The sequence below is a fragment of the Schistocerca americana genome, chromosome 8, assembly GCF_021461395.2.
Source record: "Schistocerca americana isolate TAMUIC-IGC-003095 chromosome 8, iqSchAmer2.1, whole genome shotgun sequence".
Taxonomy (NCBI): domain Eukaryota; kingdom Metazoa; phylum Arthropoda; class Insecta; order Orthoptera; family Acrididae; genus Schistocerca; species Schistocerca americana.
The window spans coordinates 154309378-154322725 of record NC_060126.1 but is presented as its reverse complement, the minus strand read 5'-3'; the positions used below and the strand labels follow the sequence as shown (position 1 = coordinate 154322725).

Below are 13348 nucleotides of genomic sequence, written 5' to 3'. Positions count from 1 at the left end.
GAGCGGTTCTAGGCGCTACAGTCTAGAACCGCGAGACCGCTACGGTCGCAGGTTCGAATCCTGCCTCGGGCATGGATGTGTGTGATGTCCTGAGGTTAGGTAGGTTTAAGTAGTTCGACGTTCTAGGGGACTGATGACCTTAGAAGTTAAGTCCCATAGTGCTCAGAGCCATTTGAACCATTTTTTGAACACCAATTTTTTATATTTGGTATTTCAATACTGTTTTGTAACAGAGCAATGCACTGATCGCAAATTACACTTTTCATTCATAAAATACAAACTCAGGACTGAGGAGGGTATTTCAGCATCACATCCGAGAACAAGACCTCCTATCAACAGACTCGATGTCTGAACTAAAACACTTGTTGTTTGTGTATTGCATTCCGTTTGTTTCCACCTGGTTGTTACTACTCGAAGCACATGGTGGAAATACTTCGAATTATGTCCGATGAGTTAATTAATTCAGGAGCATCGTAACAGGTAAGATCAACAAGGAAAAGGTAGTCAGTTTATCATCAGCCGGCGCTGTGAGGAAATAGTAAGCGTAAGAAACATTTTATTACCGGATATTTCCTTAAATTCGTGAGAATAAGATGCAAAGCATACAAACCACGCTAAACCAATAAAGTAGGTGTTTTAATTTTGTACAGTATGTAACAAGTTGTCCGAAAAATAACTTAAGATGCGGATATGCACTGTTGGGCCCAGACTATATGAACACTGCCCACCTCGATCCTGAATGTCACCTCTCTTTCTTGTAGACACGTCACACGGTAGCTCCAAAAACGTAACATAGTCTACTCTTCGCATTTCATTATTTAAACAGACTGTAGTTGTAAGCTCTAGTATTATATGTGGTGTGCTATATGCAGTTTAACATGTACTGAACAATGTCAACATTGAACTACAATCAGTTTGTTTTGAAACATTCTATGGCGGCTTCTCGTCCTTTCGTTATGCGACCTACTACTACTTTTCTTCTTGTATCAGTAATTGTACGTTAAGAGAAAAAAAAAGACTAACTCTACGGGACCGATTACCATAATATCTTACCACAAATTAATATACATATATTACATTTTCCCGAAATTTGGGTGCACAGATCCTGAGAATTCAGTACCCAGGACAACCACCTCTGGCCGTAATAACGGCCCTGATACGCCTGGGCATTGAGTCAAACAGAGCTTGGATGGCGTGTGCAGGTACAGCTGCCCAAGCAGCTTCAACACGGTACCACAGTTCATCAAGATTAGTGACTGGCGTATTGCGACGAGCCAGTTGCTCGGGCACCATTGACCAGACATTTTCAATTGGTGAGAGATCTGAAGAATGTGCCGACCAGGGCAGCAGTCCAACATTTTCTGTATCCAGAAAGACCCGTACAGGACCTGCAACATGCGGTTGTGCATTAGCCTGCTGAAATGTAGAGTTTCGCAGGGATCGAATGAAGGGTAGAGCCACGGGTCGTAACACATCTGAAATGTAACGTCCACTGTTCAAAGTGTAGTCAATGCGAACAAGAGGTGACCGAGACGTGTAACCAATGACACCCCAAACCATCACGCCAGGTGATACGTCAGTATGGCGATGACGAATACACGCTTCCAATGTGCATTCACCGCGATGTCACCAAACACGGATGCGACCATAATGATGCTGTAAACAGAACCTGCATTCATCCGAAAAAATGACGTTTTACCATTCGTGCACCCAGGTTCGTCGTTGAGTACACCACAGCAGGCGCTCCTGTCTATGATGCAGCGTCAAGGGTAACCGCAGCCATGGTCTCCGAGCTGATAGTCCATGCTGCTGCAAACGTCGTCGAACTGTTCGTACAGATGGTCGTTGTCTTGCAAACGTCCCCATTTGTTGACTCAGGGATCGAGACGTGGCTGCACGATCCGTTACAGCCATGCGGATAAGACGCCTGTCATCTCGACTGCTAGTGATACGAGGCCGTTGGGATCCAGCACGGCGTTTCGTATTATCCTCCTTAACCCACCGATTCCATATTCTGCTAATAGTCATTGGATCTCGTCGAACGCGAGCAGCAATGTCGCGATACGATAAACTGCAATCGCGATAGGCTACAATCCGTCCTTCATCAAAGTCATAAACGTGATTCTACGCATTTCTCCTCCTTACACGAGGCATCACAACAACGTTTCACCAGGCAACGCTGGTCAACTACTGTTTGTGTATGAGAAATCGGTTGGAAACTTTCCTCATGTCAGCACGTCGTAGGTGTCGCCACCGGCGCCAACCTTGTGTGTACGCTCTGAAAAGCTAATCATTTGCCTATCACTTCTGTAGCACGTCATCTTCGTGGTGTAGGACATAAGGTGCCCTGTTGCACAACTTACTTGCTTCGTATTCAGAATGGATATGGCCATATGATGGACGTGGATGTGATAATCAGTTACCTTTGAGATTGGACGTGGGGAGTTGATGCTAATCAAGAATGCCTTTAAGATGACAAATACGTCATTATCAGCACCTCACTGAGTTCGAAAGTGGTCGTGTAATAGAGCTACGAGATGCCGGATGTTTCTTCTGTAATACTGTAGAACACTTGGCAGGAATGTAGCCACTGTACATGACTGCTGCCAGTGGAGGTCACGACAATGTACGGTCGCAAGAAGACCGGGCTTCAGACGACTAAGTGGCACTACCATGTTCGTCGTATGGCTCTGGTGCATCGTACTGCATCTGCAGCAGCAATTTGACCATCATCTGTCACCACAGTGACACAACGGACTGCTACGAATCTGCTACTTCAAGAACAGCTACGAGCCAGTCTCCCTGTAGCGTCCATTCCACTGACCCCAAACTACCGTCATTTGCGACTTCAGGGGTGTCTAGCGAGAGCTCATTGGAGGGCAGATTGGAGGTCTGTCGTGTTTTCTGAAAAAAACTGGTCCTGCCTCGGGTGCCTGTGATGGCTGCGTGTTGGATAGAAGCAGGCGAGTTGAGAGCCTGCAATCAACCTGTCTGCGTGCTTCACATATTGGACCTATACCTGGAGTTATTGTCTGCGGTGTGATTTCGTATCACAGTTCTCGTGATTACCTACGTACCTGAGTACAAAATTATATGTCATTCTGCTGATTCTACCTGTTGCGCTGCCATCCATGGATAGCATTCCGGAGAGGGTCTTTTCCAACAAGTTAACGCCAGCCCACATACTGCTGTTGTAATCCAATGTGCCCTACGGAGTGTCGACGTGTTGCCTTGGCACAGATCTGTCTCCATTCGAGCACATATGCGACACTACTGGACGAAAACTCGAGGGTCTTCCACAAACAGCATTAACAGTCCCTGTATTGATCCACCAAAGGCATGGAACTCCTGCCCACAAACTGACATATGGCACCTGTGGAATACGATGCATTCATGTGTACATGCTTGCATTCAACATTCATATTTGTAATGCCTTATCTCGCGTTTACATTAACCTGTCATCTTGCAATATTAATCACTGAAGTATTACCTACACAAATGTGTTCCCAAAATTTAACTACTCTAATTATTTTTTTGTGTTGCAATTTTTTTACTGCCAGTGTAACTAAAAGTTATATGCACACAGATCTGTTCAAATGGTTCAAATGACTCTGAGCACTACGGGACTTAACAGCTGTGGTCATCAGTACCCCAGAAATTAGAACTACTTAAACCTAACTAACCTAAGGGCATCACACACAACCATGCCCGAAGCAGGATTCGAACCTGCGACTGTAGCAGTCGCGCGGTTCCGGACTGAGCGCCTAGAACCGATCGGCCACCACGGCCGGCCACAGAACTGTAATTAATTATTTTTTCTTGTGGACATTTACCAAAATACGTTTCACAAAACATAGAATAGAGCACCGATTCGAATTGAAAATAATGTGAAGATTGGTACTTTTATGTTTTACTTCATGATAATTGGCACTCTGTTGGATAGATGGGAGTCAAATAAACAAAAATGTTTTTAAATTATATTGTAATATTGTAATTAATTTAAAAGTGAGAAGAGTGATCTATAAATCCATTTAGCACAAATATTGTCAATGTTATACATTTTAAAAATGCTCCAATGATAATCATTTTACAATAGTCCACATGTACGGCTCGGAGCAGTGTTGTGTGGATTGAACACCCCCCTCACGGAAGGGTGTATATCACATTTTTGTAAATGTTGAGTTTTCACTTGAATGAAGTTGAACGTCGCAAGAGACATGCTTCCATAGAAACGGACGTCTTCCGTTCTGTTTTCAAGCTCAGGTGGGAAAAACGTTGTATATCAATAAAAATGGCGGTTATGGCTGCTACGTGTTTTGGTCCAAAGGTTATTGTAACGTTAAATAAAGGCAAAAAAAATGAAAACATATCCATCAAATTAGAATCATAATGCCAAGAAAATTAAAAGGAACAGTGGACAGACTTACAATTCTACTGTTGTCGAAGAGGCACGTGGAAAAACTACGTGAAACGTGGTATGTACAAGAACGTTATATATCACTATAACCTTAAACTTGTACACAAGAATAAAGTAAGATAAGTTGAAAGGGTACAGTACCGCCCGACATTGAAAATAGGTACTACATTCTTCGTTATTCTTGTCAGAACAACATATTTTTTCTAATAATAACTCAATTTCAATTAATACAGCGAAGCCGGATACCAGTGTGGGAGAGATTGACAATTTATTTATTTAATTGATCACATGTGCACTCCCACAAAATATATCCCTACATCCAGTTTGGTGAGATCTGTGAAATGAATGAATGTATGGTCGTCTGCTAACCGCAGATAGTGAATGTGAATATATGATCATCTTTGAGACGGTACTTGGGTCACCTTTGGTGGTACCAAAGAGATGAAATTTACCTGAGCTTTGAGCGCCTGAAATGTGGCTGACTAATACGGTAGGAAGGTGCTCCCCCACTTCGGCAGCGGTGCGAGAGGACCTGAAGAACGGCCATGTTTCAGCACTCTGCCGCTGTATCTAGTGTTGGTAAGACCTGTCTTAGGTGTGCTCCGTAATGACAAAAGAATGGAGACGTGGTATGCATGTGAGATACTTAAGAATAGTTTAGAATAATAATTTCTGTATTTCAGGAACTTTTGTGGGGAGGATTAAATGTCAGGCAGGTAATATTAAGGGGATCGTAGTAATCTTCGGAAGTGACCAACGGTCACAATGAAACCACGTGTAGCAATAAGTTGAAATACTTCCGAGTGCTTAAGTTAAGCTGAATTACTAGCGTGTGTACTATAAGTTGGAAATATTTATGAAATGGCGTGTGCAGGACTTGAAATTAGAGACGAGTACTTCCACGTGGTGAGTACTGTGTGAGTCTCAATCTGTGTATGAGACAAAGGATAAAGAGAAGTACTCGTCCATGCTATCAGTTGAGGACTCGCGTGTGTGATGAATATGTTCTTAATATTACTTTGCGTGTTATGTTTCCGTGTGACGCTTGATTTCAACTATAATACTCTGAGAGAGAAGCAAGGTGAGTCAGCCGTCTATCCAGCAACGCCACTTGGCTTGCATTGCACAGGAAGACGTGCATATATCGTCCAGAGTTCGTAGTAGGAAAGAAAAGTTACGAAGTGGAGGGCAGTGTCGTGTGAAACTGGGATGAATACTAATTGAAGTGATGTGATTATAATGTTGTGACTATTCCTTATGTTGTATTCCATGTTGCAGTGTGGTGTATGTCATGTAATTTAAGTATGTGTGGTTTGCATGGGAGAGTAGCAAGGTAGTTTCAGAGGTAGTGGGTTATGCATGTTCCTTTTGTACCGCTCGGTCTGGAGGAAAGTTTCGTGGTGATGGTTGTGAGAGTCGAAGTGTGAGATATAAAAAAAAAAATCCACCATCCTATCCAGAAAGTGCACTGTAGCATTAAATAATTACGAGACCATAAGATAGAGAACCACCAATGTAAAGCCATGCCCACTGGGCGGAATTTCTCATGTGTTATTGTTGTAGGTTATAGAACTTGTGTGTTTAGGTTATAGAATTTATCGGAATAAATAAGAGAGTGAAAAGAAAAAGATTGGTGGCCTTTTCCTTCGAATTGTATGTTGTCATGATATCCAGAATTTATAATGTGTGCGCCATTCATATTCAGTGCGATGGCCACGTGTTGATAAAAGCCGCTAAATAAAAAAAAATAAAAATGAAAATGTGGTATTGCCAGTGCGTAGTGAACAGTCAGAGTAGTGTAAATTACTAATAGTCAAAGATGCGTTTCCGTTGCGTAATATTCATACAGGAGAATAATTTGTAACTTAATTGTGAGTACTAGAGTTCATGTTACTCGACAAATAAGAATGAATCCACTCGCTTGGCAGACCACTCATCTTGCAGGCCTGACTGCTTGATGCCACAGTATGAGCAAGGCATGTGGGTGCCTCTCAAAGTTTATTGTATTCCTAAACCATTATCACATTTATAATTTTCCAATATTTAAGTTTCAGAGCAGAATATGTAACGCCCATGGCTGCTTTAAAATAGTTGTTCTTTGATAAATAAAGATATAAGAGAGCATTTATTTAAGGATGACTACAATGCTCGATCTCATCAACTAAGTAACTTAACTGAACTGTTGGAACCATTCAGGAGAAGAGATCATACTGATGCCTCATCACATGGAGTCTACATTTCGTTATTACTTATCAATGAAGGTAAGAATGTTGATATTTGTCTATAAACGTACTGTGATGCAGTTCCAGTTAGACCTCGATGCATCTGGATTCTACAGAATAAACTCAGATTTCTAATTTGGAGCCTACGTGATAACTACGGTAAAAATTATTGCGCAATAATGCAATTACTGGTGCTCTGAAGGACCAAATCAGAGCACACATGAAAAGTGGCGAAGCAGCCCATCTACTACAGCAGGCGAAACAGACCAAGTACCTATCACTTGATTTTATTGTTGGGTAAAGCATATAAACAAGGAGATGCGTCCAAGTAGTCCAGCAAGTAAACATCTGCGTAGAGATATTATTAACTTTGAATTTAATTTAAAACGTGGTGCACCTAGATTAAATAACGTGTAAATATTGTGATCAGTTGTTTGTTAAGCTTTTTTTCCGGACGACGAGGAAAAAAGACAACAAATTTAGACAAAAATAATCTCCACCATTCCCAAGCTGAATTAGCATACAAAACATAGCATGTTGATATTGAGAAAGCAAAATTCAACAAAGATTTTGTGGTTATGTAAGTGTCGACATGCAGCAAATTTTATCTTGCCTGCATTACGACAAGCAACTATGTATTATCAGCGGCATCTTACTACATATATCCTTGCTGTCTTCAATGCAATAGTAGAGGAAACTCGAGAACGCTCGTGGTATGAATCCTAAGAAAAATTGGGATCAGCTGAAACTGCCGCACGTCTAAATAAATATGACATCTGTGCAAGTGATAGAAACAGACGATTTATTGTTTGGTCTGACCGTTGTGTTGGGAAAAAGAACAACTAGACGATGACACTTTTGTGCAACTAACTTGTTGTGGAAATGTATTTTACGACAGCAGAGCAAAAGTTCCTGGTTTCGGAGCATACCTTTCTCCCCTGGGCCAGCATTTTTGCATAAATACCTAAAAAGACTATCCTCTATTTTCTTTGTAAGAGCACAACTATTTCCAATGCCACATATGCAATCATATGGATCTCTAGCACTGCGATATTGTATGATGACGTCAGAATGACGATCTGGAGAGTATGGGGTTCTCATGGTCTATTCATTCAAACATGGCATGTACATTCGGCCATACAATTTCTTATTGTGAACTCAAGCTGCAATGTTGTGTGTTTCAAAACTGAGTAGACACTCACCCACGATCAGATCAGGTACTGCGTTGCCGAAGATATGGAGGTCTAGCAGGATGGTCACAAACTTCCCAAATTTGCGGCCGTAGGAAAGTTCAGCCAGCGCCGCATATGGATACCTGTTAAAACACAGTCTATAGTTAATATACTTGAGACAACTCATTCTTATCCTTCTAATAAACGTCGATAAAAATAAAGGATGGCTCATCAGTACAGGGATCGAGATCGAAAGTATTAAAGACTGAAAACGTTTAAGTAATGAAGAATAGTTCACAGTGTCCGATCAACTTTTGGCAGGTGTAGTGAAGCAGCCTGGCGTGACATGAACTCAATATGTCGTTGGAAGTCCTCTGCAGAAATACTGAGCCATGTTGCCTCTATGGCCATCCATAGTTGCGAAAGTGTTGCTGGTGCAGGATTTGGTACACGAACAGACCTCTCGACTATATCGCATAACTCGTTCGATGAGATTCATTTGGGGCCATCTGAGTGACCAAATCGTTTACTCGAATAGTCCAGAATGTTTTTCAGAACAGTTCCCCAGTGACATGGCGCTTTGTCATCTATAAGAATTCCATCGTTGTTTGGGAACATGAAGTCTATGAAGGCTGAAATTGATCAATGATCAGTTCAGTTGCCTCAGAGGACCCGGTCCATTCCACGTAAACACAGTCCACACCATTTTGCAGCCACCACCAGGTTGCGCAGCATTCTTGACAACCTGGGTCCATGGTTTCGTAGGGCTGCGCCACACTCGAACCCTAACATCAGCTCTTACCAACTCAGATCGGGATTCGGCTGATCGTGCAAGATCACAGTCCAAGAGGCGTGCGGCATGCGATGTCGCGTCGTGCTCTTAGCAAAGACACTCACGTCGGTCGTCTGCTGCCATAGCCCATTAACGCCAAATTTAGACGCACTGTCCTAACGCATACGTTCGACGTACGTCCCACGTTGATTTCTGCAGTTATTTCATGCAGTGTTGATTGCCTGTTAGCACCGACAACTCTACGCAAAAGCCGCTGCTCTCAGTCATTAAGTGGAGGCCGTCGACCACTGCGTTGTCTGTGGTGGGAGGTAATGCCTGAAATTTGGTACTGATAGTACACTCTTGATACTGTGGATCTCGGATTATTGAATTCCCTAACCATTTCCGAAATGGAATGACCCATGCGTCTAGCTCCAACTAATATTCCGCCTTCAAAGTCTGTCAATTTCCGTTGAGCCTTTTCACATGAGCAAATGACAACTGAGAAGAAATGACAGATCCGCCAATGCACTGCCCTTTTATACCGCGTTGACGCGACACTATCGTCATCTGTATCCTGCATATCGCTATCCCACGACTTTTACCTCAGTGTATATACTATGCGTTGGAGTGTGTCGATGACCTGGCAAACCAATGATCCACATTCTATGTTCTTTATATCCAGTGAGTTCAGGTACGTTTCTAAGACCTCATATTACTTACTACTTTTGTAATCAACAGCTAAGTCTGTCTTTTTACGATCCAGTGCTTCTTTTTACCATTCAGTGTATCTGAAGCCTTCCTTTGGATTACGCAGGAGCTGAATTTTTCACTGTCTTGCTTTTCTCTTTCTCCTCCATACTTCTTTGCCGTTCGCTCTGTAATACAGCCAGTTCAGTTTTTCTTTATTTTTATTAACCTGTTCCTCTTTTTCCTTTGTGTGTTTTCCATTGTAAGCAGAATCCACGTTTCAGGAACATACAGCCTTTTCCTGTCCTCCAGGTCTCTACAGCGTACGTCAGAACACATAAAAAAATATTTTATGAGTCGTTACATTAGTCTGAGAGCAAAGTTGCAGTAAAATACCCACCAGACATTTATAATGCTACCTTTGCAATTGTTATTTTGTTTTTACAGCTATACAGCTCTATCTCTGAATTTTATGAGCTTAATGCAACAGCTGAAGCCTTTTTAATACTATACTTTTTAATACTATACTTTTCAGTACTATATAATAGGAGAAATTTTCATACTAAATGAGAAAGAGTAGACTGGAAAAAAAGAGATTATTAACCGAGGGTTGGTAATATTGCATCTGATTTCAGTTGGTAAGAGCTGATGGTGGTGTTCTAGTGTAGCGCAGGTTCCGCAGGGTCGCAGGAGAGGCGCTGCAGGTGATGTGCTGTTAGCGAGGGCACTCGCGTCGGTCGTCTGCTGCCCATTACTGCCTGATTTCGCCGTACTGTTCTAACGGTTACATTCGTAGTGTGTCCCACTGATCTCTGCGGTTATTTCACGCAATGTTGCTTGTCTGTCAGCAGAGACAACTCTACGCGAACACCATTGCTCATGGTTATTAAGCGAAGGCCATCGGCCACCGCGTTGTCCAGCTGGTGCGAGGTAATACCTGAAATTTGGTATTCTCGACACACTCTTGACGCTGTGGAGCTGGGAATATGGAACTCCCGATTTCAGAAATGGAATGTCCCATGCGTCTAGCTCCAACTACAATTCCGCGTTCAAAAACTGATTATTCCCGTCGCGAGTCCGTAATCTAGTCGGAAACCTTTTCGCATGAATCGGCTGAGTACAAATGACAGCTCTGCCAGTGCTCTGGCCTATTATACCTTGTGAATACGAGGCTACAGCTATCTGTATACACTACGTGATCAAAAGTATCCGGACACCCCCCAAAACATACAGTTTTCATATTATGTGTATTGTGCGGCCACCTACTGCCAGGTACTCCATATCAGCGACCTCAGAAGTCATTGGACTTCGTGAGAGAGTAGAATGGAGCGCTCAGCGGAACTCACGGACTTCGTACGTGGTCAGGTGACTGGTTGTCTCTTGTGTCACACGTCTGTACGCGAGATTTCCACATCCCTAAACATCCCTAGTTCCAAAGTTTCCGATGTGATAGTGAAGTGGAAATCTGAAGGCACACGTGCAGCACAAAAGCGTACAGGCCGACCTCGTGTGTTGGGTGACAGAGACCCCCGATAGTTGAAGAGGGTCGTAATGTGTAATAGGCACACATCTATCCAGACCATCACACAGGAATTCCAAACTGCATCAGGATCCACTGCAAGTATTATGAGAGTTAGAGAGAAAACTTGGATTTCACGGTGGAGCGGCTGCTCATAAGCAACACATCACGCTGGTAACCGCCCCCGAATGTTACTGTTGCCACTACACACGCTGGCAGATGACGTTCACCGGGCATTCGCGATACCCACACCCTGCCATCGGGTCGCCACGTTGTGTACCGTCATTCATCACGTCACACGACGTTTTTCCACTGTTAAATCGTCCAATGTTTACACTCTTTACACCAATTGAGGCGTTGCTTCGCATTTACCAGCGTGACGTGTGGCTTATGAGCAACTGCTCGACCATGAAATCCACGTTTTCTCTCCTCCCGCCTAACACACTCTGTATGAAAATCACTGACTGTGCTGTGTGCAGTCTGTCGCTGGTTGGCATTGTTGGAATATTCACTATTGTAGTGTTGGGCAGTTGGATGTGAACAGCGCGTAGCGTTGCGCAGTTGGAGGTGAGCCGCCAGCAGTGGTGAATGTGGGGAGAGAGATGGCGGAATTTTGAGAGCGGACGATCTGGACGTGTGTCCATCAGAAAGAGTAAATTTGTAATATTGGATATCATGGATATATATATATATATATATATATATATATATATATATATATATATAATGACTTTTCAACACTATTAGGGTAAATACATTGCTTGTTCTCTATCAAAATCTTTCATTTGTTAACTATGCCTATCAGTAGTTAGTGCCTTCAGTAGTTAGAATCTCTTATTTAGCTAGCGGTATTGGCGCTCGCTGTATTGCGGTAGTTCGAGTAACGAAGCTTTTTGTGAAGTAAGTGATTCGTGAACCGTATAGGTTAATGTTAGTCAGGGCCATTCTTTTGTAGGGGTTTTTGAAAGTCAGATTGCGTTGCGCCAAAAATATTGTGTGTCACTTTAGTGTTGATCAGAGTAAGTAAAGAGAGAAATGTCTGAGTACGTTCAGTTCTGCTCAGTTGTTTGAAAATCAAATAATGTAAGAGGTTTATCTGCATAGTAATTCATTAAGTTTTCTAAGGGGACGTTTCACCATGGGGCAAGAGGAGGTCCGAGACGGTATTAGGAGGTATCCCATGACTTTTCTCACGTCAGTGTATATTTACTGTCTATCGGTGTTTTTTACTACAAGTATAGATATTTAGCTTGTGTGTGCAGAGAAAATGTAGCCACCTGCTGCGCCTCATATATGATAGATAAATGCTGAGGCTACCAATTGGACCAAAATTCAGTCAAAAGAAAAGAATTGACACCTTTATTGAGTCACTATGAGGAAATTAACAACAGATGAATCAAATTTAACAACAAATTAAACTCATCAGGCAAGAAAATTAATCACCTAATCACGTGGTGGTGATAACTAATACTAGCTTCAAGTGCCTGTATGCAGTGTGGAATGAGCTGGATCAAGGTGTCATCAGGACATAAAATAAATCCTTCACGACCATCATTGTCACAATTTAAAATTTCCCCTTCTATAATAGCATAACTGAATGAATTTCTCAACGTTTCGTCTGTGTAGGACATCTTCAAGTGGGACACTAGGAGAGTGGAGTTCCTGGTTCGCACTACACACAAGTATTTGCTGCTTACTCATGCAGCCGGATGACATACACTGATGAGCGAAAACATAATATCCACTACTCATTGTGAGACTGAATGCCACCTGGTAGAGCTATGGTCAAGAGAAAGTACAAAGTTACTATAAATGGTTGAAGCAATTTTACAGAATTGCTGTAGCTGTATTATTTGGGTTATCACCATAGTGCTTTGCAAACACACACACACACACAGAAAAAATAAACAAAAGTCATGTACTACAAGTGCTCCATGTGTACCGTCTTAGTGGCTCTGTAACTATGAATAATAAGTTCTTCCCAGTTTCGATCCAGCGTGCACCGATCAGTCTGTTCAAGACCACTGTTGATGTGAACTCGCAGATCTGGTAGGTTTGTTGGTAGAGGAGGCGAAAAACTGAATCTTCCACATAACCCCAAAGAAAAAATTCGCCTAGGATTACGTCGGGAGAGTGTGGGGACCATGACATGAATTTCTGATCACCAACTGTACCGAAAATTCAAAGCGTCTGACTTTGTCATCGGTAGTCCGGGGAAGAATTAAAGCTTAAGCTTCACTAGTTCCTTAAGATCTCCAAACGATCTGTTGCGCTATTTTCAACTCTGTGCTTGCTTTTTTCGTTGTCCTCTGTGGGCTACGTGTGAAACTCGCCCGTACAAGGTCAACCGTTTCTTCACTCACACTTTTGCAGAGACGTCCTAAAGCTTCAAAGTGGTATTCCATCGCCACATGGAGTTGGCAGCTGGTGGATCTTTGTTGAATTTCGTTCTGATGTGACGTTGCACTGTTACGGCTGACTGATGTTAATGCATTTCAATCGCAACATACTCTTTCTCAGGGCCTGTTGCCATCTTGCCTAAACCGAGCGAGGTGG

At 42.5% G+C, this 13348-nt stretch overlaps 1 protein-coding gene across 1 annotated transcript in view; it reads right to left on the bottom strand.

The window, feature by feature from the left end:
* LOC124545273 (amino acid transporter AVT1B) overlaps positions 1-13348 on the bottom strand; it is a 219807-nt gene that overhangs the window by 60937 nt on the left and 145522 nt on the right. The window contains exon 4 of the mRNA XM_047124155.1: positions 7842-7954. Coding sequence (XP_046980111.1) covers positions 7842-7954 — 113 coding nt within the window. The remainder of the gene's footprint in view (positions 1-7841; positions 7955-13348) is intronic.